We start from the raw sequence: 27,805 nt of genomic DNA, 5'->3' as shown, positions 1-27,805 counted from the left end.
CGGAAACTCTAACTCTAACCCTTCCCTTCCCTCCCTTCCAAAGTCACAGGTGCCTTGAAAAGGTCTCATGTGTCATTCATGCTAAACAAATAAGTATATTACAAAAACAGGTTTTACAGCAAAGAAACCTAAGGAATACAAAAAACAAACCAACCTTGTTGGCGTAATAACTAACGTGAGAAATCAAGTAACACTGAATCAGTCAGCGCTTCATGTCCCTTCAGTCTAAAGTTAAGTGTAGCGTTTAGGAGTAGCCTAGTGCTTGATGCCAGACTTACGTACAGTGCCCTGGAATAGCTTTGCAAAGTAGCCTAGTCCGTACTCGGTGAGTCTGGTCGTTCCACTGCCGGTTTGAATTCTGGATCATGTTGCGAAGTTTCCAGTGGCGGTATTTCGTCCTGTTGATCCAGCTGTGTTGTCTCCAGTGCCGCCATCTCGTTCTCGTCGTCCTCCAAACCCAGGTCTTGACAGAAGTCATTGGCATGTTTGGCATTGGTGAAAGTAAAGCCTCTTCCTCTGTGGGTCACTTTCAATGTCGCAGGGTAGATGAGAAAGTTGGAGATGGTAAATGTGCTATAGTCCGGTTTAAACTGTAGGCCTAACGTTGTTTGAAAGTCACGAATCGCCTCCTTTTTCTGTATTTCTCTTGCCCCTTGGAGAATTGCTTGGCGGTCCTGGTATCTCAGACACCTCAGGATCAGAGTACGGTTCCCTTTAGCCTTGCCATATATGCGATGCGCCCTGTCAATTTCAATGACCGGTTTGTTCTTCTGCGAGGATATCCACACGGGTAGTTGTTTTTGCAGGAACCCAACTGGGTCATCCTTTTCGCGACCCTCATTCAGTCCGATATTGCGTATGTTGTTGCGCCGCGATCTGTCCTCCATCTCGGCTAGTTTTAGTTCAAATTTCTTCTGGTCATTGACACAGGCACCACTTTCTTCATTTGTCTGTTTTCTCCCTGGGTCTTGTCCATTTGTTGCACAAGGTCACGGACGGTGGTGCCTTGCCTCTGTTCTTATATGTTGTAGTGAAGTATTAATTTCGGATAGTGTTCCATTCACTGCATTAAGGACTACAGATTCAAGCACACTTTGTTGCTTCTCCAGGACTTGGGCAATAAGATCTTCCATGTTAAACTCTGCGCTAGCATTAGTGGACATGTTAGCTAATTTCTGTTTCTCTGCAGCTACTTTAGATGACAACGACACTGACTTCTTTGTGTTACCAGGCATCTCACTGGGTTATTGCATGAATAAATGTTACAATTCTGAAACAAATAAAACGGAATAGACCTGATGTTTCACTGAAAAACGGAGGTAGGTGAGGGGCTCTAGCTCTCAGCGACCATTGCAGTCGTTGGTCACGTGATCCATATTATGCTCATTTTAAAGGTTCATCATTTTATTGTGGGGTTCTGGAAAATAGATTTGTCTGTATTATCTGTATTCACTCTGAAACACTCTGTTAGAGCTCCTGTGTCTTCATGTTCCCCTGCTGATGTGCCCAGTGTGCTCTGATTGGTAAGCTACTCCTGCAGTAAGGATTGTGTTCATCTTTGATCAAGATTGCACCATCTTGTAGCACAGGGAAAGGGCTGGAATTCGAATGAGGTGTGGCAGGCAGCTGAGAAAAGTGGTTTCTGTGGGAGAGAGTTACTCCATCTGGTGTGTGTGTGTGTGTGTGTGTGTGTGTGTGTGTGTGTGTGTGTGTGTTTGTGTGTGTGGGTGTAGGAGAGAGTTACTCCCTCTGGTTTGTTCTCTATTACTTTGCAGAACGTTTATATGCACAAATGCACACTAGGAATTAGGGAAAAGCTGGAAAAGCATCATATTCCTCTTTATTGAATATTAAGGGTACTGCTAACATTCTCTCTTTCCTTCTGTCTTTCCCTCTGATTCTCTCTCCCTCTCTTTCTCCCTCTCTTTATCTCTCTCCTTCCATCTTTCTCTTTCTCTCTCCCTCCATCTCCCTTTCTCCCTCGTTCTTCCTCTCTTTCTCTCCCTCCATCTCTCCCTCTCTCCTTCTTTTTCTCTCCCTCTCTCTCCATCCATCACTCCCTCCATGTTCCTCTCTCCCTCCCTTCATCTCTCCCTCTCTCTCTCTTTCTCTCCCTCTCTCCCTCCATAACTTCCTCCATCTCTCTCGTTCTCTCTCCCTTCATCTCTCCCTCCATCACTCCCTCCATGTTCCTCTCTTTCTCTCCTCTCTCTCTCCCTCCATCTCTCCCTCTCTCTCTCCCTCTCTCTCCATCCATCACTCCCTCCATGTTCCTCTCTCTCTCTCTCTCCCTCTCTCCCTCTCTCTCTCCCTCTCCCTCCATCTTTCTCTCTCAGGTGTTGAATCTCTTCCTGGCCCTGCTCCTCAGCTCCTTCAGCTCAGATAACCTGTCGGTGCCGGACGATGATGGCGAGATGAACAACCTGCAGGTGGCCATCGGACGCATCCACAGCGGCATCGGCTGGCTGCTGGGCCTCTGCCATGAGTTCTGCAGCGGAGAATTCCGGAAGCACCGCCGGAAGACCAAGGAGGCCACGCTGAAGAGTGATCACCCTGCCGGGAACCACGTGGACTCCAATGGCATCGTGGGAGTGATTGGCCGCTACGGAGAGGTCTACATCATCCCAGACGGTGAAGACAGCTACATGACCAACCCAAATCTCACCATCACTGTGCCCATCGCCCCCGGAGAGTCCGACGTGGAGTTTGCCGAGGAGGAGGAGGAGGAAACTGAGTCGTCCGAGGACGAGGACAGCAAAGCTGTGAGATCTGTGTTTGTTTTTGTTTTTGTTTCCTTTTCTCTGGGCAGGAGTAAATAAGTGTGGTTGTTGACATATTTGGTCAGGGTTGGGGTATTAAGCTGTCACAGACACACTGCCTCATCAGTTTGTCCATGGAAAAAAAAAAAACATGCTGTTTTAGAATCTAAAAATATGTGCCTTGCCTTACAGTAAAGACTATCAGGTAAAGAGCAGCTTTTTATGTTTCATCTTATATGAAAGTAGCCTTGTTACATAATAACTACACTATTATTAAAACTCTAACAATTCATATTAAGAAATTTAGTATAGTATAAATGAGTAATAACCATACTAATCTTTCCTTTCACATGCACTAGGGTTGTAATTAGGGTCAGGATTAAGGTTAGAGGTGTTTTAATATAAAACTATCAATGTGCGGCAATACTTTAATGTGATACATTGTAGTTAAGGGTATAAATACAATGTAACAAAGGTACTAAACCATTTTAATGGTGAACCTTTAGGTATGAGAGTGGCAGTCTCACTAATACCCAGGAAGAACCCCTCCTAAAGTCTTCCTTTGACTGTGTTTTTACTTTGACTGTGGTGCACACGCTTAGCAACTGGCCAAGGCTTAGTGTCATACTCACCTCTGGACCACGCGTGAAATGCTTTTAGACTTCCATTGCTGCAAAGCTGATTTGTGACTGAGAGGGACAATGCAACGTTTTAGCGCAGCTGAACTGACCTTAATTCTGATGGGCCCTAAAACCACTTAGCTCCAGGCCTAGTGACTCTCAGCACGACCCACAAGGCCGGACATCTTTACATTATCAACACTGGAATGCATCTGTGGCTAGCTCTAGCTTGATTAGCATGGCCTCCACACTGCAGATCTAATTACACTGATGGAAGACATGGCGTGTCCGTACAAGGTTGAAGGTCGAAGGTCAGAGGGATGAGAGAGCATGCAAAGCAATGGGTGGTAGATTATGATGGGGAAGGGGGGTGGGGTGGGGGTGGGGTGGGGGTGGGGGGGCAAATATGGATGTAGATGGCGTGGTGTTTCCGGATGCCTAAGCTGATAATCTGCCAAGCAGACAAGGTGATCCCCTCTCGGCTCTCTTATGCCGTTATGTAAGAGGCGCCGGGGGTGGAAGTGCTGTCAAGTATTTCACCGTTTCCTTTTCTTATCTGTCACCGAAATTCACCACTCGCGGTGTGTGTGGAGTGGGAGTTGCGGTGTGGCAAACTGATTTAGTATGCAATGATGGCAGTATGTTTGCCCATGAGGTATGGCCTTATTTTGGCAAAACCACTTCATTTTGTAACATGACAAGTAAAAGCCGTTTAAAAAAGTGCCTGCACACCGTAAGCACAGGACTAACTCCATCACCCAACATGAAGAGGCTATATTACTGTAAGCACAGGACTTACTCCATCACCTAACATGAAGAGGCTATATTACTGTAAGCACAGGACTAACTCTACCACCCAACATGTAGAGGCTATATTACTGTAAGCACAGGACTAACTCCATCACCCAACATGTAAAGGCTATATTTCTGTAAGCAAAGGACTAACTCCATCACCCAACATGTAAAGGCTGTATTACTGTAAGCACAGGACTAATTCCATCATCTATCATGTAGAAGCTGCATTACATGTGCCCTTTGGTGACATTTGGTGACACAGACACCTTATGTCTGTGAAGAGATTCAGGCAAATCAGAGACAAAAACCTCTGACTCTCATAGCTGTGACCGGTGCATCTCAGTATTTCTGAGCTGTTTCCTTAGGACATAACTGTGTACAAATATCAGATCTTCTTTGATCTATGATCTATTATCTTTTTTACTCTGGTGGAGACAGTTCATATCATATCAGCAGAATGGCTCTTTTCTTTATCCGTGCCAATTAAGATCATGCTTGTTGCAGCAGTGCTGTGGGTAGAGGGACTAACCTCACGAGGGCTGTGCAGTGGGTTATTACTATTACCTGTGTCTGTTTGATATCACAAAGATCCGGAGTGGTATCTGGATTTGGAAAGAAACCTGAAGTGGATGTGTCTCGAAAAACATATGAATATGAGTTCATTTGGCCTAGAATGACATTACTTCTTCGTTACTTTCTTACATTTTCTTATATTCATTGTCTGTGTGTTAATATAAGAGTTGAACAACAGAGTACTTGTACTCTGAAAGAAATATTAAAATGTTTTTTTTTTCTACTAAAATGACAAAAAAAAAATCACAAATGAACCCTGAACAAAAAAATGGTATTTTTTTCCTGTAGGTGGTACGGTTGAGACTAAAGCTGCCCTTTCTTCTCAGATACGAGAATAGCTTTTTTGTTTAAATTCCATTAACGAATGCCGTAGTGCCATACGCAGTATTAGCATAGCATTAGCCACTGCTGATAATGTTGGTGCTGTTTCTAAGGCAACTGTGTGGTTGTTGTTGCTGCGCTGTCAGTGGCAAGAGAAGGGCACTGCCCCCGTTCCATGTTTTGTAACCGGCACTCCAAGCTGGACTGTGCTTTCATAACCATCACGTTGGGCCCACAAGCCCAGAGGAGTGCCCAGTCCAAAAAAGACAGCAGTAGCCCCACACACACACACACACACACACACACACACACACACACACACACACACACACACACACACACACACACACACACACACACACACACACACACACACACACATACTGACACAAACACATGCACACACACTCACCCATGCAAACACAGACACTCTTCAAATTACCACATAACTGAAAGATACAGAATGCCTTAATTCGACTCTGAAACTAAGCAGATCAACATGTCATCCAACTGTACATGTGATTGACATAACATTCAGCATGTGATTAGACGTAACACTACTGTATCAACAAGTGGGAATAACAAAACTGGCCTTGACAGATGCAGAGAGAGACAGACAGACAGAGAGAGAGAGAAAAAAGGGAGAGAACGTTGTCTGTAATAGAAGCATTGGCAGTATAACTCAATCATGGAGGATTCACTCCTTCCTTGCAGAGACACCACAGGCACTTTAATCCCAGGCTAGCGAAGCAGTAGTCTCTGCACTCATTCCTTAATGTGGGATTAGCGATATTGGATTAAGGAAGCACCTCTGTACCAGTAATCCCAGACAGACATTTTAAATATGTTTCCATTACCGCACTGAAAATCTCATCAAAATTGCATTAAGATGCCCGACGGGCTCCACAGGAGCACACAAAAACTGGACAATGCTCAGTGTTAGCAGCGTAACTGTTAGCAGTGTTACTGTTAGCATGATATCGGAACTCTACTCCAGTTGTTCCAGATTATACTCAGGGTCACTGACCTCTTTAAAACCAGATGTCAGCATGTGTGTGTGTGTGTGTGCGTCTTAGTGTTTAAGTAGGTTTCAGATTTGCCCCAGATTTCAATCGGTTCTATACTGTAAATACATCCCTGTTGTTTACATTTGCAGAAGCTTTCCTCCATGTCTCTGCTGGATTTGACTAATACTTGATTCTGATTAATTAATATCGAACTAATCATTTTGTAATGTTTACCAAACAAGCTTCTGGATTAATGGACATGGTGCACTTAACTTAGTCTTCACAGATGCACACGTTTCCCAGTAGTATTGGCTTAAAAAAAAACCAGGAAGACACGTGAGTGCCATTAGTGCCAGTCTTCCCGTCTGAAGCACTGCTTGGTGTGTAATTAAAGCTGAATTACCAGCGGTACTTCCTGTCTACACAGGAAGTGGTGTGTACTTAAATATGTATTTACAGCGGTACTTCGTGTCTACACAGGAAGTAATTAGCCTATCGGAGGGGAGCACGGTGGACCTGCGGAGGCCGGGGGAGGTAGAGGACGATTACTCAGAGCTGGGAGATGATGCCATGGACCCAGACGAATGCTTCCCCGAATGTAAGATGGCCGCAGGACTACTTCAGGGCAATGTGTGAACTCACTTTAGGTCTAACAGGAGACATGACGGCTTGGCCCGCCTCTTTCCACACATGCACGCACACACACACACACACACACACACACACACACACACACACACACACACACACACACACACACACACACACACACACACACACACACACACACACACACACACACACACACACACACACACACACACACACACACACACACACACACACACACACACACACACATGGCCCATCTATTTCCATTGCTTTAATGAATTGTTGATTTTGGTTAACAGTGGTGGAGGAAGTACTGAAGTTTAGTACTTAGGTAAAAGTACAAGTACCCAGAAAAAAAAAAGTTAAAGTAAAAGTAAAAGTACATCAACAATCCTACTTAAGTAAAAAGTACTTACTTTTACATTTTCTTTAAAAGTAAAAGTGAAAGTACTCACGCAATGTGTTGTCTCTCAATGTCTAGGCTGTGCCATTTTGATAAAGAAATAGCTACTGGTAATAAATGCCTCTACTACGAGTTAAAATTATAAGCAACAAGATTTGTTAATTGGAAAGGTTGGTGTACTTATTTGGCCTACTGTCTGTAATACTGTTCACACTCTATCTCAGGGGTCTTCAACGTTTTTCAGGCCAGGGACCCCCAAACTGATGGCGAGATGAGCAGGGACCCCCTACTATATAAATTGCATAACATTTTGTTTATAATATACTGGGCCTAGTGCCAAATTAACATAGCTACCCTGTTATTGTGTATTCAATACTAAGCCTTTCAAATAATACAAAGGTTAATATATTCATTAACATTTTAATTTTTTAACATTGAATTTAACCTAAAAAATTTTAACATTTAACAAAGGTACAGGGTGGCCGTGCCACTGCCATTTATAAACATACATCTTGCAAACAACTTTTCAATTCAATTCAATTTTATTTGTATAGCGCCATAACAATACAATTGCCTCTCGGCGCTTAACTCTGAGCTAACAATTAATAACAACTTATTAAAATAATTCACAGATATGTATGTTTTTTTTTTTATCATACATAAAAAAGGGACAGTGAATCCTCAAGCATCTGTCGATGGTACACATCCTCCCACATTAGTGAGATGTATCTTCTTTTCAATAACTCCTGACTGACACGATCCAACGGATGACGGAGGAGGAGTCTGGTGCATGGAGTTGTGTTGACAACATAGATGTTATAGTGAGATTGACAGGTCAACAAACCAATCACACCGCTAGCAAGTTGTTAAGATTGTAGGTAGTAGCATGCTAACATTAGCTAGGGGGCTCATACACCTCGCAAATCCTCTCAGACTTATTTTTCAGTTACAATTAACGTTTTTTGAACTTGTACAGTGTCTTTTTCTCTTTATTATTTTTTTTAAATCTAAGCAAAAAATTGTCAAACTAACAATTTATAGGTACAAACAAGACCAGCTATGGAGTTTGGTCCGCTTTTATTTTTGATCTTCGCGCTCTTTAGACTTGAGCAGAAACGTGATCTGATTGGCTAGTGCCTGTGCTGTCGTATTTGCATGAAAGGTGTTGTGAGTGAACCGGTGCCCAGCTTGAGAAGGCTCCTGTGTGTAGCTGAATGTATCGATTGGACTGAAAGATAACGTCTTCTCGATCAATTTGTATGTTCGCTACAATATGTTGGATTTATGTTAATTAAAATTTAAAGGGAGTAAATACAATTCTGATTCGGAAGACATTTAATTTGTGAAAAAAAAAATTGGTTGAATTTTTTTTATTTTAGAAATATATATAAAAAAATTGTCTTATCAACCAAAGATTTTGCGACCCCCCTGCAGTACCTCCGCGGACCCCCTGGGGGTCGCGGACCCCCTGTTGAAGACCCCTGCTCTATCTTACAATTATGTGGATGACAAGTTATATTCCAGGGATTATTTGCAAAGTTAATACCATTAAGCCAAACCAATAAAGACACAATGTTATATCTTTTAATATTTTATTTAATTGTAAACGTGTAAAAAATGGAAATATGAAACATGAAAAACAAATGAAGTTGTTAAACTGGTCAAAGGAGAGTTTTATGCTTTATTGATTGCAGAAAAGGAAAAAAACATATTGAGTAACCCAAGACTAGGCATAAGTTTGCATGCCAGGCAATTACCAGTCAATAAAAATGTTAGCTTGACATTGCTAAACTACCAGCTTTATCTTACCACTACGTTAAATAAATAATCAAGGTACAATTGTGTTATTTTGATGCTATTGCTGTACGTCAACATGGATTTTGCTAGATAACAGTATAAAATCATGTCAGTAACCGCATACGATATGCAAAAGTCATAGACATTAACTTAGCATAGCAAGAGCTCTGCATAACTCGACCTGTTCCTCTTAATTTGAAGGTGAATTTTGAAGGCGATCCATGTTTTTGTGTAGGCAACATTTTGGCGAAACTGTGTTCATAAAATGTAACGAGTAACAACATATATTGTAGAAAAGTAGCGAAGTAAAAGTATAGTAAAAGTATAGATAATAGCTTGATGATATGTGTAGTTACTTGTGTATTATATAAATATGTACCGGTATTTACTCACGTACAAATCTTTGGAAAATCAACAGATTCTCAAGTTAATTGTTTCTGAATCACTGCCAGCTTTCTTGTCACCTCTCCAACTCCTTTACTATGCTACACAGATTTTCTTGTAGGAACATTCCCCTCTTCTTCTCTCTCTATCTCTTACTCTATCTTTCTGATTGTCTTTCTACTGTATCTGCCTGCCTGACTGTCTGTCTGTCTGTCTGTCTGTCTGTCTGTCTGTCTGTCTGTCTGTCTGTCTGTCTGTCTGTCTGTCTGCCTGCCTGCCTGCCTGCCTGCCTGCTTGCCTGTCTGTCTGTCTGTCTGTCTGTCTGTCTGTCTGTCTGTGTCTGTCCAACTGTCTGTCTGTCTGTTAAACTCATCCCTCTGCTGCTCCCCCAGTCTGCGTGCGCCGCTGTAAGTGCTGTGAGATCGACACAACCCGTGGGGTTAGCCAGGCCTGGTGGAGGCTGAGGAAGACCTGCTTTCAGATCGTGGAGCACAGCTGGTTTGAGACCTTCATCATCTTTATGATCCTCCTCAGCAGTGGAGCTCTGGTGAGAAGAGGATTGTATGTGTGTATGTGTGTGTGTGTGTGTGTGTGTGTGTGTGTGTGTGTGCGTGTGTATATGTGTGCGTGTGTGCGTGTGTCTGGCTGTGAGTGAGTGTTAGTATGGGGAGCATTGTGAGCATGTGTGGGGATATATATATATATATGTGTCTGTGTCTGTGTCTATGGGTGTGTTTGAGCGTGCGTGCGTGTGTGTGTGTGTGTCCGTGTGCATGTTTATCTAGCCTTATGTTAGTCTGAGGTCCAACCTCATCACCTCTCCTCCTACATGACCTGGCAGCTGCAGTGACCCCAGATACCTGCTACAGCTCAAACAGCTCTGGACTGCGTTTCCCAAAAGCATTGTTGAACAACTAGTTAAATGACAGAGAGACTATTATTTTAAACACTCTCTCCATGATTACCATGGTGGCTCCTGACCAAGGTTTTCAGGAAACGCAGTCGTGTTCCCGAACAGGCACTGATCAGCTGGTCAAGGTCCTGTAGAGTAATCCTCATCCTCTATCCTCAGCCCTAAAGCCTCAATGCTAACCTTTAACTATACCTCCTCAGGCACTGCTAACCTCAGCGCTAAAGCCTCAATGCTAACCTTTAACTATACCTCCTCAGGCACTGCTAACCTCAGCGCTAAAGCCTCAATGCTAACCTTTAACTATACCTCCTCAGGCACTGCTAACCTCAGCGCTAAAGCCTCAATGCTAACCTTTAACTATACCTCCTCAGGCACCGCTAACCTCAGCGCTAAAGCCTCAATGCTAACCTTTAATTATACCTCCTCAGGCACCGCTAACCTCAGCGCTAAAGCCTCAATGCGAACCTTTAATTATACCTCCTCAGGCACTTCTATCCTCACTGCTAAAGCCTCAAGCCTCAAGACCTATCCATTCATTAATTCCTTCATCCATCCGCCCAGCCATCCTCCAATCAACGTGCATGTGTGTTGTGTAATAACGTACACCTAACCAGGCGGTATTGCCATGTGTAGGCATTCGAGGACGTCTACATCGAGCAGAGGAAAGTGGTGAAAGTCATCCTGGAGTACGCAGATAAAGTCTTCACCTACATCTTTGTGCTGGAGATGTTCCTGAAGTGGATCGCCTACGGCTTCAAGAAGTACTTCACCAACTACTGGTGCTGGCTGGACTTCCTCATCGTGGATGTACGTATGACTAGTATGAGTATGAGTATGAGTATGAAAATGAGTAATAGTATAAGTATGAGTATGAGTATGAAAATGAGTAATAGTATAAGTATGAGTATGAGTATGAGTATGAAAATGAGTAATAGTATAAGTATGACTATGAGTATGAGTATGAGTATGAGTATGAGTATGAGTATGAGTATGAGTATGAGTATGAATATGAGTGTGAGTAGGAGACACACTCTCTCGTCTGCCTGAGTGTCTATACCTGCCTCACAGGGCCCAGTAAGGCTCAGGATTAATGCCATAGGAAGAATCACTTATTCACATGGAGTGCTCAATATCAGTTATTACATAATCCCTGTAGACACAGTGAAAGCATTCATCTCGTGATAGCATCTATTCAAATGGTCTGCACCACATTAAGTTATTTTCTGCTAAGCGTTTGGTGTGTTGTTATTAGTGGCCAGTGATAGGCAAAGAGACAGAATAATGGAATATGGAATAATGGAATGTTAGGAGCCGAATGGAATGTGAGGGCTGAGCTCTGCTTTGTTCAGTGACTTATGAACCATTATTATACGGCTCTTCAGAATGTTCCAAAAAGTTCTGTTGATTTGAATGGGCCACCCCAATGTTCGCAGGTCCTTAATTTCTTGATATTCACCACTGCAAAAAGATATTGACCGCTGTCATTGGCAACAGGTTTGTGCTTCTAATTCACATCTTTCATATCATTCTGCAAGTAGTCCGGTCATTTAACGTAACAGACTAATTGTTACTTGAAGTCAGCAAGTAATGGGTTGCTGCGCAACACCTGAACCTTTAAAGTTCTATTTGCGTGAAGAACAATTTTTTCTTAATGGAAATCACGAAACGGCAACAGAATCATTAAAAATAGGTATTTTGGAGGAATGTCTTCTATCAGTTTGGCAAGTAACCATATAATAAGCGGGATAATGTATAGTCCGGCGGTCATTATATCAAAATAAAATATAGCTGCAAGCAGCGATGGCGGTTTCCTCCTCCAAACATTGCGAACCAGGGAAAAATGTAATTTTGTGACAATTTGTCACTGTATAGAAAAATCCATGCTGCAGACTTGCCAATGGGATATTACATTTCAAATCCAACATTTACAATGCTTTTCCCTGAAGTTTAGACTAAGTGGAGGTTGTGTGTGTGCGCTTACCCTGTGTGTCTGTGAGAATGTATGTGTGTGACACCAAGCTGTGTGTCTGTGAGAATGTGTGTGCGTAAAACAAAGCCTGCGCGTGTGTTAAGGGGAGACTGAGTGTGTGAGATTTAGGAGCCGCGCGGATGAGGAGACAGAGACATTCTATAGAGAACCACCCTAGCAAGTAGTCAAGCATGCATGTTTCAAATATTCACCAAAAATCTACTTTTTATCTTACAGTCAACTTTTTTTCAGATTTGTGTACTAAACACTCTCAAGTGTTTTCATATGAACTTGTGATTGAATCAGAGTTTCACTTTTTGACCTGCAGATGTGTAAAGCATTATTTTAGCGTTAACAATGTATCCAATTTGCTTTATATCAATCATTTTTCAAGATATGAAGTTGCCTTTGCACATGGGAACATGTTGTAGTGTCTTCCAAGTGACATACCAGTTTGGTGTTGATATCTCAAAGATTAGCTGAGATATGACTTCACTTCCTGTTTGACCGGTTTTCTGCTGAATTTGAGTGGCTGTACCGGACAAACCATATGGTAACTTTTTGTGATATATGGCACAATCATTAAGAACAGTCCCTTCTTTATTCATACAAAGTTTCATGTCTCTCATTATACCACTCTAGCGCCACCAACGGGTCAACGTTGGACTTGTGTTAACACACGCAACTTTTGAACCGTATAACCGATTTTCGAAAATGAGGTACCATTGGATTCCCTAGATCAAGACGAATTAAACACACCCTGTGGCGTAAATTTCACTCAAATATTTGCTGACATATGACTTCACTTCCTGTTTGGCCGCTTTTCTGCTGAATTTGAGTGGCTGTACCGGACAAACGGTTGTGAGGATCAAAATTATTTCCATAACTTTTGTGAGGCTAGGTCTGAAGATCATCTCTGGTGATTTTGAAGAAGATTTGCCCAAAATTGTAGGAGGAGAAGGCTTTCAAAAGTTTTTGATAAAACTAGAAATAGCGGAAAATCTATATAACCGGAAATTGACGCCAAGGGGTGGGTTTAATTCGTCTTGATCCAGGGAATCCAATGGTACCTCATTTTTGAAAATCGGTCATACGGTTCAAAAGTTGTGTGTGTTACAAAAGTCCAACTTTGCCCTGTTGGTGGCGCTAGAGTGGTGTAATGAGAGCCATGAAACTTGGTGTGAATGAAGAAGGGACTGTCCTTAATGAGTGTGCCAAATTCCACAAAAAGTTACCATATGGTTCTATGGGCTGCCATTGACTCCCATTGCAGCAACATAATAATAAGAAAGCCTACAATAACAATAGGTTACCTCCTACCGGAGGAAACCTAATAACAGAGTAACAATGAGTCTGTTACCTTAAATGACCGGACTACTTGCGGAATGATGAAAGATGTGAATCAGAAGCACAAAACCTGTTCGCAATGACAGCCAATATCTTTTCGCAGCAGTGAATATCAAGAAATTACAGACCTGCGAACGTTGGGGTGGCCCACTCTAATCAACAGATTTTTGATAATGACCGCCGGACTATACATTATCCCTTACGTATTCAAATCATGTTTCCACATGACTTCTTTCAGTGCACATGGTCATGCCTTTGTAGGATAAAATCTTGTTTCTGTCTGATTTTAGCCTTTAGCCGACCTTGTTTAGACCAAGGAGGTGCTGGGTGACAGGATGGATGAACTGGTTACTCAGTTACTGGTAACTGGCAACTGGTTACTCATAGTGTGATAGTGCCTATCAGCCATTTGCAATGCAACCGACTAACGTCCTCTTTTCAGGTCGAATCTATCCTTGACTACTATCCTTGAATTCTATCTGGACAAAATGATAAACATGCATGCGCCCTTTCTCCCCTCACACACACACACACACACAGACACACACACACACACACACACACACACCACGCATGCACGTACGCACGCACGCACGCACACGCACACACACGCACACACACACACACACACACACACACACACAGACGCACACACACACACACACACACACACACAGACGCACAAACAGACGCACTAGTGCACACACACACACACACACACACACACACACACACACACACACACACACACACACACACACACACACACACAGACACAGTACAACTGGCCTCAAACCAACACCAAGACCATACATGGGCATCACACTCAGTGAAACATGTCAGTCCCGTGGCAGCGCCCTCACTCTGTTTCTTCTGATTTCACCCTGTCGTCGGGCCCCTAACAGATCACCACACACACTTCTAACGATAGGGTAAGTTCGTAGGTCAAAGGTCAAAGGTGAGTAGAGGCTCGTGGGCCGAACTGGAGCATCAGCATCACGACTGCCTGTGTGTCTGCCTCTCCTGTCCATGAAGCGATATCAAAAGCCACTGTCTCTATCTCAGCCCTGCCTTTTTAAACGCCACTGTCTCTTCCCCAGCCCTGCCTATTTAAACTCGTAAGTGCACAGGGCTGCTGTGACGGCCACCATTTTGTGGTTGCACACCAGACTTTGGCTTTTGTATCGTACGACAGTCTGTGTGATCATGTAACCAAACTTTTATCTACAGAAGATTTAGGATTTCTTTTTGGTCATGTTTCTTTTTGCTCAGTTTGTCATGTTGTTATTCTCTTGGTTGGTTAGAGGGTCTTGGATGTTAGGCTTCTGTCTGGTGAAGATATACTGTATGTGTATAATGTTACAACTGACAATGGCAAAGACTAACGTTTGTTTGAGAAACAGGAAAGTGCTGGTTGTGTAGGATGCAGACGCAAAGGTTCAAAGATACATAAATGGTCAAAGAGCTTACACTAGGTCAGGGAGTTTATATGTACATGTTAAATCTGGACTGTTAATGTTTAAATGGCAACTGTTTAGATATTTACAGTTATCTATGTATATGAAGGCAATGTTTATTAGATGCCCAAATAATGAGTGTCAGAGCTAAAGAGATTTTAAAAAACTTATGTGAATAAAAATATCTTCTTTAGATATACTCAAAGGAATCCATTTTAACTTTATTTTATAAAGAAATACTTGGGACCAAGTGCCTGGTCTGTATCTGTGAACAGATCAGGCCTTAATTCAATGTCAGCATCCACATTGGCCTCGCTGGGTGCTTATTGGGCAAACGCAAAAAACAAATGGACCATCAAATTGGAAAAAACACAATAATAAAATACTGATCAAGTTTCTAAAATTCTTTATAAAAAGCCTCACTCTATTTCATATACATGCCTATGGATGATGTATGCATGTATAGGTGGGTATGTGTGTATGTTTCACTTACTGTACGTGAGACTACATATGCACATACTGGTCCATGGTTTGTCCTCATCATCTCTGACGTGTCTGTCTTCACCCACACTACGGCCTCACATTCACATTCAGCCATCCTCCTCTTCTGTGGGCCATTCAACAGTGAAACACCACATACTGTTCTTAATACGCCATACTGTTCTTAATACGCCATACTGTTGACTATGAACGTAGAATAGAGTGGAAGTGATTGGTGCTACAAACACAACTCAAACACACCCACAAAAAACAAAACAATGATTCCTAACTGAACCTAAATTCTACCCAAACCCAATGCAACTAAACTGTGACTAAATTGTGTCCCAAATATTCAGTTCCTGTAAAATGTCCTGTAGGATGTCCTGTAGAATGTCCCAGTATGAGTAGGGTTCTATTAAATATTCAGTTCCTGTAGAATGTCCCAGTACAGTTCTATTAAATGCCAGGTCTGAAGCTTCGGCTCATTGCAGCTCTCTGTCATCACATGTGCCATTTCTATACCACTTGTCTTTTTGCTTTACCACTTTTTTCTCTGGTACTATTTCTTGTAACAGCTAATAAATGTGTTTTAAGATGTGTATGACAAGAATCAAAATGTGTTGTTTTAAGATGTGTATGACAAGAATCAAAATGTGTTTTAAGATGTGCATTACAAGAATCAAAGGTTTATGTATAACTGTAATCAATCATATGATAGCATGTCAGAAATGGCTTCTCTGAACAATTTTAAGGTTGTAATGAGAGACAGATAAAAAACAGGTCTACTCACAAGGGTTACAGGTAGTCCGTTTTTCATCAGATAGTCATCTTAAGATTTGACGTCAAATTGGTGGGGAACCCATGGTGGTGTGTGTCTTAGGGTAAGGACCTGCGTAATCTAAGATACACAACAAGATAGCTAATTGGCTTAACAGTGCAGTGTTGTACAGAACAGCCATGAGTTTAAAAGCCAATCAGTCACACCTTCTGAGAGCACAGGTTTCAACTTTAAGCTACTTTTCCTGTTTCGTCTGCTACGCTATGTTAGCTTACAGTAGCTGGCTTGGGAAGGGGTCAAGTCAGGATCTGGGACTTACCCAGTAGATCCTCACCAGATCACCATTTCACCAGATCACCAGATCACCAGATCAGGGTTGGATCTGTGCTGGTTAAAGTCACTATGGGTTAGATCTGTGAAGATGTCCCAGTGCCCTGAGGAGATATTTCTACCAGTGCTTCACTTTAGTACCTGTCTTTCACTGTAGAGCAGTTCAGGTAATCAGTGTGGTATCATGGACTGTCTTTCACTCTAGAGCAGTTCAGTTAATCAGTGTGGTATCATGGACTGTCTTTCACTGTAGAGCAGTTCAGGTAATCAGTGTGGTATCATGGACTGTCTTTCACTCTAGAGCAGTTCAGGTAATCAGTGTGGTATCATGGACTGTCTTTCACACTAGAGCAGTTCAGTTAATCAGTGTGGTATCAAGGACTGTCTTTCACTCTGGAGCAGTTCAGTTAATCAGTGTAGTATCATGGACTTTCTTTCACTTTAGAGCAGTTAAGGCTGTGAACGAGGGCTATCAATCCTAATCCATCCTTTATGAGACACTTATTGTCCCATCAAGACAAGAGGTAGTATGAATGTTCCCAGCAGGTCAGCCTTGGTTGAAGTGTAACAGACTTTTGTGTGTGTGTGTGTGTGTGTGTGTGTGTGTGTGTGTGCGTTTGTGCCTCTGTTTGTCTGTCTGTCTCTGTGTGTGTGTGTGTGTGTGTGTGTATGTATGTGTGTATGTGGTGACAGGTGTCTCTTATCAGCCTGGTGGCCAACTCTCTGGGCTACTCTGACTTCACGGCCATCAAGTCCCTCCGGACGCTGAGAGCACTGCGGCCCCTCAGGGCCCTGTCCAGATTCGAGGGCATGAGGGTGAGTCGCACACACGCACACGCACACACGCACACACACACACACACACACACACACACACACAAACAGACAGACAGACACACTCACTGACCTCAGGGCCCTGTGCAGATTGAAGGGCATGGGGGTGAGTTACACACACACACACACAGACAGATACCTGTATATATTTATCTGTATGTATCTGTGCCTGTGTGTGTGTGTGTTTGTGTGTGTGTGTGTGTCTGTGTGTGAGATATTATTCTCTCTCTCTCGCTCTCTCTCTCTCTCTCTCTTCAGGTGGTAGTAAACGCTCTGATTGGGGCGATCCCTTCCATCATGAACGTGCTGCTGGTGTGCCTCATCTTCTGGCTCATCTTCAGCATCATGGGCGTCAACCTGTTCGCTGGCAAGTTCGGCAAGTGTGTCAACCGCATGGGCTACCTGCACAACGCCTCCGTGGTCAACAACAAGTCAGAGTGCCAGAACATGAACGACACACAGTACTACTGGACCAAGGTCAGGGTCAACTTCGACAACGTGGGCACCGGATACCTGTCCCTCCTGCAAGTGGTGCGTGTCTGTTGTTTTGATCTAATTCATGAATGAGGCGCTTTATGAATTTATTTTAGGAATTGAAACAAAAAAGCGATTTATGAATTTATTTTTTGAACTGAAATAAATCAACAATTTATGATCTAATTCATGTATGTAGGAATTTATGAAATTATTTTATAAATTCAAATACATTTGTGATTTATGAATATATTTTATGAATTCAAATAAATGAGCGGTTTATGAATTTATTTTAAGAATTCAAATAAATTAGCAATTTATGATTTAAATTGTATTATGAATTATGACATTTAATGAATTGAACCTTTGTTCCTATTGGCCAGCTGGTAGGGCATGGTCTTTGCTTTGAACATCCGTCAGTAAACAGGAGGTTTAAATGTTCATGTGTGTGGTGTACTGGAGGTCTCTTTGGGTAAAAGCCCTTCTCACTGACTAGTCACATAAATACAGTTGTTTCACTGAAAGCTGTTCTTCATTAAGCAATAGGACTTGTAGAAGTCTACTTGTGCTTTCCGGTACGTCTCTGTGCTTTGCTGATGCTTTACGTCAGCCTAGTAACAATCACACTTTAGCCATACACTCAAGCTAGACTCTAATGACAAACCTGGCATTAATGTCAAAGTCTGCTGTTCACTGAACGTCATGAAGTGGCCCATGACTCTCATGACAAACCTGTCATTAATGTCAAAGTCTACTGAACAGTAGACTTTGACATTAATGACAGGTTTGTCATGAGAGTCATGGGCCACTTCATGAAGTGACCCTTATTCAAGCTAGGAAGTGAAAACTCTTAAAGGTCACAGTCCGTCCTAATATCTGCCTTAAAGGTGGTCACAGTCCATATATCTGGCTTAAAGGTGGTCATAGTCCATATATATGCCCCCAAAGACGTGTGCAGAAATGGCTCCCGTCACCTCAACTCTCCTCTTTATCACACAGTCTTGCTGCATTGCCACTCTGTTTGCAGTTGTCCTGGTTTCTAAGTGTTGAATGTTTTCTGATATCTCTGTCCTCAAGGCTACTTTCAAAGGCTGGATGGAGATCATGTATGCTGCTGTAGACTCTCGTGGGGTAAGTGTGTGTGTGTGTGTGTGTGTGTGTGTGTGTGTGTGTGTGTGTGTGTGTGTGTGTGTGTGTGTGTGACCCTATCTCAGTGGCGCAGCTCAAAGTGAAAAACTCGGGCCAGAGAGATTTCAGGCCAGATTTCCAAACCTGACGACACCATTAACTGATCCTGATCCTGTGCAGAACCTGTGCAGAATGCAGAACCAGTGGTGGCTTCTGGCGTGCCCTTTACTCAAGATTCCTCAAAGTCGTGCCAGTCAGGGTGTCTTTTCACATAATAGCATATATCCTAGGTTTTCCCATCCTTTCTTTTTTTGTTCTGTTCTGTTTTTCTCTTTTCTGTCTCACTTGTCATTGAATGTGCTCGACTGTGTCCCTTTCCTGTGTCGACCTACAGGTGGAAGATCAGCCCATAAAGGAGATCAACCTGTACATGTACTTGTACTTCGTCATCTTCATCATCTTCGGCTCCTTCTTCACCCTCAACCTCTTCATCGGCGTCATCATCGACAACTTCAACCAGCAAAAAAGAAAAATAGGTATAAGAACTCTGATATGCTGAAATAAAACCATGCAATGAGATCTTAAACTTATTCATAGACATTTGATGCAAATTATGTTTTCTAAAATGTTTCCCACAACACAAATCTTGTGTGCAGGTGGCCAAGACCTCTTCATGACAGAAGAACAGAAGAAATATTACAATGCCATGAAAAAGCTGGGCTCTAAAAAACCCCAAAAGCCAATCCCAAGGCCAGCGGTAAGAGACTATTGTAATCTCCTCTGAAAACTGACTGCACCTGACTTATAACAGTGCCTTTCATTAGGTGTGTATGGATAGACAGAGGTTATGCTGGTCAAGGAGTAGATTTCATTAGGTGTGCATGGATAGACAGAGGTTATGCTGGTCAAGGAGTAGATTTCATTAGGTGTGCATGGATAGACAGAGGTTATGCTGGGCATGGAGTAGATTTAAAAACACCTCAATCTTGGCCAGCTCACAGCCTCATCAGCCTCCATATCAAACAAGTTCTGTAAATGACAGTCCCCCTGTCCTTCCATCTAGAACATTCTGCAAGCGTTCTTCTTCGACCTGGTGGCCAAGCAAGCCTTCGACATCACCATCATGATGCTGATCATCCTGAACATGGTGACGATGATGGTGGAGACGGACGAGCAGTCGCACCGCATGGAGACCATCCTCCACCACATCAACATGTGCTTCATTGTCATCTTCACCACCGAATGCCTCATCAAGATCTTCGCCCTGCGCTGTTACTTCTTCACCGTCAGCTGGAACATCTTCGACTTCGTGGTGGTCATCCTGTCCATCGTGGGTGAGCAGAGGAACACACAAAGGGAATTTGGGGAAAGGGAGTTAGCAGAGATCTATTGGTTCTGTGTGTAAGTGCCCCACATGAAGACGCTGCTCCACTATTAGTTCTAGAGGCCTAGAAATCTGCAGCTGGATCTGGACCTGCAGCCAGGCCCATTGCTGTGTCGAAGTCAGAATATATAGTTTCATGTTCCTTCCGTTTGCTACATATTGGTGTCAGAAGTGGGCTGATGCCTTAGGACCACTGGCAGCATGCCTGTTGTGTAGCACAAGATAAGGACATGTGACCCCAGCGATGGGTGAAGCCCGACCCCAACAGACGTTAATTTAAGGCTAGATGCAGGGCAATTGATTATAGCCTGATAGCATGGGCATGTTTGAGCCTCAGCCTTTCTTAGCTCTTAGTTTTAATGAGGAGCCAATGCAGAGATCTGAGAATAGGCATACCAGTGATATGCTCAGACTTTTTAGTTCTAGTGGGAACGGATGCGGCCACATTCTGAATAACCTGTAATTGCCGCACAGCAGATTTTGGGAGGCCGGCGAATAGATCATTACAGTTGTCTAATCTGCTTGCTATAAATGCATGAATTCATTTTTTTCAGAGTTTGATTTTGATAGAGAGCCCCTTAGTTGTGAAATGTTCATGTAGGATGATTGATGTGGTTCTTGAAATTGCTAGGGATGCTAAGCTCAATACCTTGACTAATGCAGTAAGTGTTTGTAATTACATGAGCTACTCTCATACAGAAATGAGAAAATGTTTGTGTTTCTGTAGGGTACAAGTGTTAGCCCTACACCACTGTATTAGCGGTAAATTGTGTTTTTTTGTGTGTGTCTCTCCACAGGAATCGTTCTGGCCGACATCATAGAGAAGTACTTTGTGTCGCCCACCCTGTTCCGCGTGATCAGACTAGCGAGGATTGGCCGTGTGCTGCGCCTGATCCGCGGCGCCAAAGGAATAAGGACGTTACTCTTTGCCTTAATGATGTCACTTCCTGCCCTCTTCAACATCGGCCTCCTCCTCTTCCTAGTCATGTTCATCTACGCCATCTTCGCCATGGCCAACTTCGCCTACGTGAAGAAACAGGGCGGCATCGACGACATGTTCAACTTCGAGACGTTTGGCAACAGCATGATCAGCCTCTTTCAGATCACCACGTCGGCGGGATGGGACAACCTACTGGACCCGATCCTGAACAACTCGCCTGAGGAGTGCAACCCCAGAGCTGTCAACACGGGCACCAACGTGCGTGGTAACTGCGGCAACCCACCGGTGGGCATCGCTTTCTTCGTCTCCTACATCATCATCTCCTTCTTGATCGTGGTAAACATGTACATCGCCATCATCCTGGAGAACTTCAGCGTGGCCACGGAGGAGAGCACTGAGCCTCTGAGCGAGGACGACTTTGAGATGTTCTACGAGGTGTGGGAGAAGTTCGACGTCGAGGCCACGCACTTCATCGAGTACGCCAAGCTGTCCAGCTTCGCCGACACACTCTCCGAGCCGCTGCGCATCGCCAAGCCCAACAAGATCAAGCTCATCTCTATGGACCTGCCCATGGTGAGCGGCGACAAGATCCACTGCCTGGACATCCTGTTCGCCTTCACCAAGCGCGTGCTGGGCGAGTCGGGCGAAATGGACGCACTCAAGCAGCAGATGGAGGAGAAGTTCATGATGCTCAACCCCTCCAAGGTATCCTACCAGCCCATCACCACCACGCTGCGCCGCAAGCAGGAGGATGTGTCCGCCTCCCTGATACAGCGTTGCTACCGGCGACACCTAGTGCGCCGGCACATGAAACAGGCCTCCTACCTCTACCGTCGCATCAAGCAGGAGATGGCACAAGAGAGGCAGGAGATGGGCGAAGAGGGGGAAGAGGACAAGGACGCGCCGCCCGAGAGAGAGGGCCTGATCGCCAGCATGATCCGCGAGCACTACGGGCCCTCGGCGGAGGTGGTGGATGTGGAAGCTCTAGAGGAGGAGGGGGAAAGCTTGTCATCCGTGTCGTCACCGCCCTCGTATGAGAGCGTGACGCGGGCGATGTCGGACGCGTACCAGGTGGTGATCCCAGTGATGCCTCTGGCTGGGGACCTAAGGGACTGTGATGCGAACACCGCAGAGGAGGGGTATGATGAGACGTACTTATAGGGTGATTTTTTTTTCTAAAATTCTCAACAGACTTTTTTTCTTGTTTTTGTTATAAAACTAAGATACTCATATTTACTCTGGGATTTCACTGGATGAGATACGTCTACGTTCCAGTAATAACCTGTTTATAACGAGGATGACCTGTTTATAACAAGAGAATTATGAGGAATCATTTCCCTGTGCTCCCAGAACCACTCCAGATCAACAACACATCTGATGACTTACTCAATACAAACAGTAAATCCTCTGCATAACTGTTTGTCTGGTTACATGCACATCATATCACGCACATCACTCACATCAATATTTAAAAAAAAAAAAAAAAAACATTTTCAAAGCTGTTGTGTAATATATTCCAAAATGTTGAAACTTTACATAGGCTACATGTATCCACACCTACTCCGAGTTAAAGCGGTATGTATTTTATAGGATGAAATGGTGATTAACTAAAGTGTGAAGGGTTGGGTAAGAAACAGCAGACGTCAGCGTGTGGGCAAATTAAATTGGCATCATGATTTGCAGTCATAAGGCATGAAGAAGGCAGTCATAACACATGAAGAAGGCAGTCATAACACATGAGGAAGGCAGTCATAACACATGAAGAAGGCAGTCATAACACATGAAGAGGACAGTCATAACACATGTAAAGGGCAGTTATAACACATGTAGAGGGCAGTTATTACACATGAAGAAGGCAGTTATGACACATGTAGAGAGCCAATGCAGTGTGTCCAAGGTGTACACAGCAGAGATTCATTTCATTTCATAACGTCTACTTTTAAACCTACTACTGGCGGACGTGTCCTGCACAAAACTGTATATGAAAAAACAAGTTTAAGTAAACAAAGAGACAAACAAACAAACTAATGTTTTAAAACACTCCTGGCTTCCTCTAAAGGGCTCAGTGTGGCGAAGAGAAGTGTGAGTGTGTGTGTGTGTGGGGGGGGGTATGTTTGTGTGTGTGTGTGTGTGAGTGTGTGTGTGTGTTTGTGTTCGTGTTCGTGTGTATGTGTCGTGTGTGTGTGTGCGCCTGATTCTTCTGCACAGACCTACTGTATCTTCTGAAACCTAGCTCAGAAAGCTGCCAAATCTGCACCGGTTCAATGGCCCGACTCCGGCGTCGGTCTGGTCTTTCGCTGGTTCAGTTCTGGTTCAGTTCTGGTTCAGTTTGGGTTCTGATCCTCTCCAGACCCAGCTGCTCTATGGGAACCCACTGATGTATCAGGAAGAGTAAAAATGCAATAAACACCTTTCTATTGATGTGATACACGAAGACGCAAATCTATACGTCAAATCTATATATTTATAATGTGTTTATATGTAATACAATTTTAAGACACTTAGAGGACCGGAGATGCGATTAGGAAAGTATTGTTTTTCTAGCTAGCCACATTTTTCTATAAAAATAATGCTTTCCTCAAAGGTTTTCCACTTTCAATAAAATGAACACATTTATGAACTGTTGATATTAAAGTTAATAAAAGACTTTTTCCACAAATTTGTCTACAAGCAACCTAGATCTGTCAGTTAAATACTGAAATTATACAATTCCGATTTTAGGGATGTGATTTTCCACCATATTGTTTTTGAAGCACTCCAGTTGTTGATGCGCCTGCTGTTTAAGCAACTAAGGCAACATGGAGACATGCAGCCAAAAGTTCAAAGGTCCCAATATGTGCTTGATAATATAAACAGTTTATGGAATGAATACGGTTATAAGCTGGATACAAGTTATGTAGCACATAATTAGAACACACTTTCAGTTACCCGATCGCAGATAGAATGTAGGCCTCAGTGTAGCCGGGGGTAATAGCACAGTGACTATGGTGACTGTCAACGCACTGTCAAAGAGAGAGAGAGAGGAAGAAAGAGAGGGAGAGAGAGGCAGAGAGAGAGGGATGTAGGGCTCAGTGTAGCCGGGGGTATTAGCACTGTGACTATGGTGACTGTCAACGCACTGTCAAAGAGAGAGAGAGAGGAAGAAAGAGAGGGAGAGAGAGGCAGAGAGAGAGGGATGTAGGGCTCAGTGTAGCCTGAGGTATTAGCAGGTGATGGTGTTGACTGTGGGCCATGTCAACTTCGACCAGATCGTGTAGTGCTATTTGAGAATCTGCCGGGGTACAAGGTAGCCGTGGAAATGTAGGGTGAAGTTTCATTAATTTGGTCATTCTCTCAGGCAGAAAGAGAGAGAGGGAGAGAGACATACAGACAGAGAAAGAGGCAGAGCGGCAGACAGAGAGAGAGAGGGAGAGATAGACAGACAGAGAAAGAGAGAAGGACAGAGAGACAGCCAGAGAGAGAGGCATAGAGACAGACAGACAGAGAGGGAGAGAGACAGACAAAGAGAGAGAGAAAGAGGGAGAAAGAGATACAGAGGGACAGACAGAGAGATCGAGGGAGAGAGAGAGAAAGAGAGGGAGAGAGACAGCCAGAGAGAGAGGCAGAGAGAATGACAGCCAGAGAGAGAGAGGAAGAGAGAGAGAGACAGACAGAGGCAGAGAGAGGAAGAGAGAGAGAGACAGACAGAGATAGGGAGAGAGACAGAAACAGCCAGAGAGAGATAGAGACCAACAAAGAGGGAGAGAGAAAGAGAGAGAGAGACAGACAGACAGACAGACAGACAGACAGACAGACAGACAGCAAGAGAGGCAGAGAGACAGACAGACAGAGAGAGAGAGAGAGAGGAAGGGAAAATAGGGGAAAAGAGAGAAAGAGAGACAGACAGAGAGGGTAAGAGAGGGTAAATCAAGTTGCAGGCAGCTGGGCTGTAGAGGATAATCTCAGTGTAAAAAAATCACTTGTTTTAATTACACACAAACGCACGCATACTTTAGCTGTCACACAGCCACACAAACACAAACACACACAACTGCAGGCATACTTTATCTCTCTTTATCTGACATACACACACACTCACAGATGCTTTCAAATAAATATATCATTGCACACCTAATTTTCACTTTCATTTTCACACACACACACACACGCCCCGTGGGACAGATGTGGTGTGTTTTAATGGGTGTAAATGGTGGAGTCCACCTTTGTGAATGTGAGTGTCAGTCATTGATCTGATTCTCCAGCGTCTGCACATGTGGTCTGGATTACCACCCCCCCCCCCCCCCCCCCCCACCACCACCACCTCCGAGGGCAATAGAGATGCTAGGGCAGATTAAAAAGACACCATTACTAATTACTAAATCACTGCCACACACACGTGCCCCGTCAGATTAAATATGGCTGGAGATGGAATATGGCCATCGCGTTTTAATTTTTCATTAAAAAAAACACATCCCATCATAATGTCACAAATACAAGCAACCTCTTTAGGTATGACAGTGAGATGTTTCCTCAGAATATGGCTGTTAGACTGAAGGCATGTGATGGTGGAGATGGTGTGTGAGAGTTGGCACAGGGGGCAGTGTGGTACTGATGGGCATGTGATGGTGGAGATGGTGTGTGAGAGTGGGCACAAAGGGCAGTGTGGTACTGATGGCCATGTGATGGTGGAGTGTGTCTCCATGTCATTGCTATCTTATTGTTGATGAGTGTAAGGGTGCCTACAAACACAAGTGTATAGAGTGAGTTTTATCCTTTTTAATATATCTTTCTTTCTTTTTCTCTCTCTTCCTTTGGTTCCTCCTAGTCTTAAGAAAAGACTAAAATTCAGTAGCATAAAAATAATTCAACTTTCAATGGTAATCACCTGACCAGTCGGAGTGGTTAGTGTGGGGGAGCCCAGGGTAGGCTGAGTAGTCGGAGTGGTTAGTGTGAGGGAGCCCAGGGTAGGCTGTTCTAGCCTCTGTGGGGTTAGATTATACAGGGAGAGGAGGAATCTCTGGAGAGGCATGTTTGTGATGCAATCGTCATGACAAGAGGGCCTCAGAGATCAACACGGCAGCCGCCATGAGATTATAAGGGAACAGGTATCACGTCTGCCTTTATCCTTGGAAAACACTATGAGCACAATGCAATATGAAAATACTGTTTTTTTTGTATACACAAGGACACAAAATAATAATTGCCTGGGGCTCAACACAACCTGCCCCTGTCATGATATTAAGGGCTGTGCAACATCCCAGGCTCAGTAGTTTAGCGAGGAGTTGCATGACATGGTGGTGTGAATGTGCAGGATCATGGAAGAGAGTGCTCTTCTCCTAGGCCAGCTTTCTCAGTGCCCTGCTGCATCTGTGCATGCTGGGAGCAGGGCTGTAGGACAGACAGGAAGGTGGAGGGAGGTGGAGGGAGGGAGAAACAGAGTGAATAAAAGATGGAAAGAGAGATAGAAGCAGAGAGGGAAGCTAAAAGGAGAAGGGGGGGTAGAGGCAGACAGAGAGTGAGAGAGGGAGAGAGAGAGAGAGAGAGTGAGAGAGGGAGGAAGAGGAAGAGAGAGAGAGGTAGGGAGAGAGAGGAAGAGAGAGAGAGGGAGAGAGAGAGGGAGGGAGAGGGAGAGTGAGAGAGAAATAGAGAGGGAGAGGGATAGTCTTCTCTTTGCGGACGATTTGGTTCTGCTGTCCCCAACAGAAGAGGGTCTACAGCAGAGCCTTAATGTCCTGCACAAGTTCTGTCAGACCTGGGCTCTGACTATTAACCCACAAAAAACAAAAACAGAAAAAAATCAGAAATCAGGGAAAGAATTTCCCCCTTGGTACATATGAAATCGAAAATGTAAAAAGTTACACCTACCTTGGACTGAGAATTAGTTCTACTGGAAATTTCAACTTGGCCGTGAGTGATTTGAAAGAGAAAGCAAGAAGAGCCTTCTATGCCATCAAAAAATCTATTCAATTTGACATACCCACTCGGATCTGGCTCAAAATACTCCAAACAATTATTGAACCAATCGCATAATACGGCAGTGTGGGGTCCTCCTATGCACAATGGATTTGAAAAATGGGACAAACACCCAATCGAAACCCTGCCAAATGATGAGTGCAAAAACAAGCCCCCTCATCCAGCTAGTCCTGAGACTCACACGTACTAATAGTACAAATAACCAAACTAATAGTCAGCCTCAGGACCTCGCCACCCTTTCTCAAACAATTCGGCCTAACCGAATTATCAATGCAGAAAAACTAAATTACTTATCATACTGGACTGAAACAACAAAAAGACGAAATAAACTTCAATGTTATTTTGCCCTAAACAGAGAGTATACTGTGGCAGACTACCTATTCACAGTCACTGACACCAGGCAGAGAAAAACCTTGACCAGGTACAGGCTTAGTAACCACAGTCTGGCCATCGAAAAGGGCAGACACAGGCAAACCTGGCTGCCCAGAGAGGATAGGCTGTGTACCAACTGCAACCAAGGTGTAATTGAAACAGAGCTTCACTTCCTG

General features: G+C 43.7%; 1 protein-coding gene across 1 annotated transcript in view; it reads left to right on the top strand.

Annotated features, from left to right (window-relative positions):
- The window catches only part of LOC308363445 (sodium channel protein type 4 subunit alpha-like), a gene marked incomplete at both ends in the record, with an annotated part of 111,766 nt that extends 89,300 nt beyond the window's left edge, over positions 1–22,466 (top strand). Inside the window, 11 exons of the mRNA XM_080836254.1 lie at positions 2,337–2,762; positions 6,556–6,673; positions 9,664–9,818; positions 10,818–10,991; positions 17,239–17,361; positions 17,638–17,910; positions 18,931–18,984; positions 19,376–19,517; positions 19,638–19,738; positions 20,045–20,315; positions 21,163–22,466. Coding sequence (XP_080692380.1) covers positions 2,337–2,762; positions 6,556–6,673; positions 9,664–9,818; positions 10,818–10,991; positions 17,239–17,361; positions 17,638–17,910; positions 18,931–18,984; positions 19,376–19,517; positions 19,638–19,738; positions 20,045–20,315; positions 21,163–22,466 — 3,141 coding nt within the window. The remainder of the gene's footprint in view (positions 1–2,336; positions 2,763–6,555; positions 6,674–9,663; positions 9,819–10,817; positions 10,992–17,238; positions 17,362–17,637; positions 17,911–18,930; positions 18,985–19,375; positions 19,518–19,637; positions 19,739–20,044; positions 20,316–21,162) is intronic.
- Between the last annotated feature and the right edge of the window lie 5,339 nt (positions 22,467–27,805).

This window comes from Sprattus sprattus, assembly GCF_963457725.1.
Source record: "Sprattus sprattus genome assembly, chromosome: 4".
In the NCBI taxonomy this organism is placed as follows: domain Eukaryota; kingdom Metazoa; phylum Chordata; class Actinopteri; order Clupeiformes; family Clupeidae; genus Sprattus; species Sprattus sprattus.
This window is presented reverse-complemented; position numbering and strand designations above follow the sequence as displayed.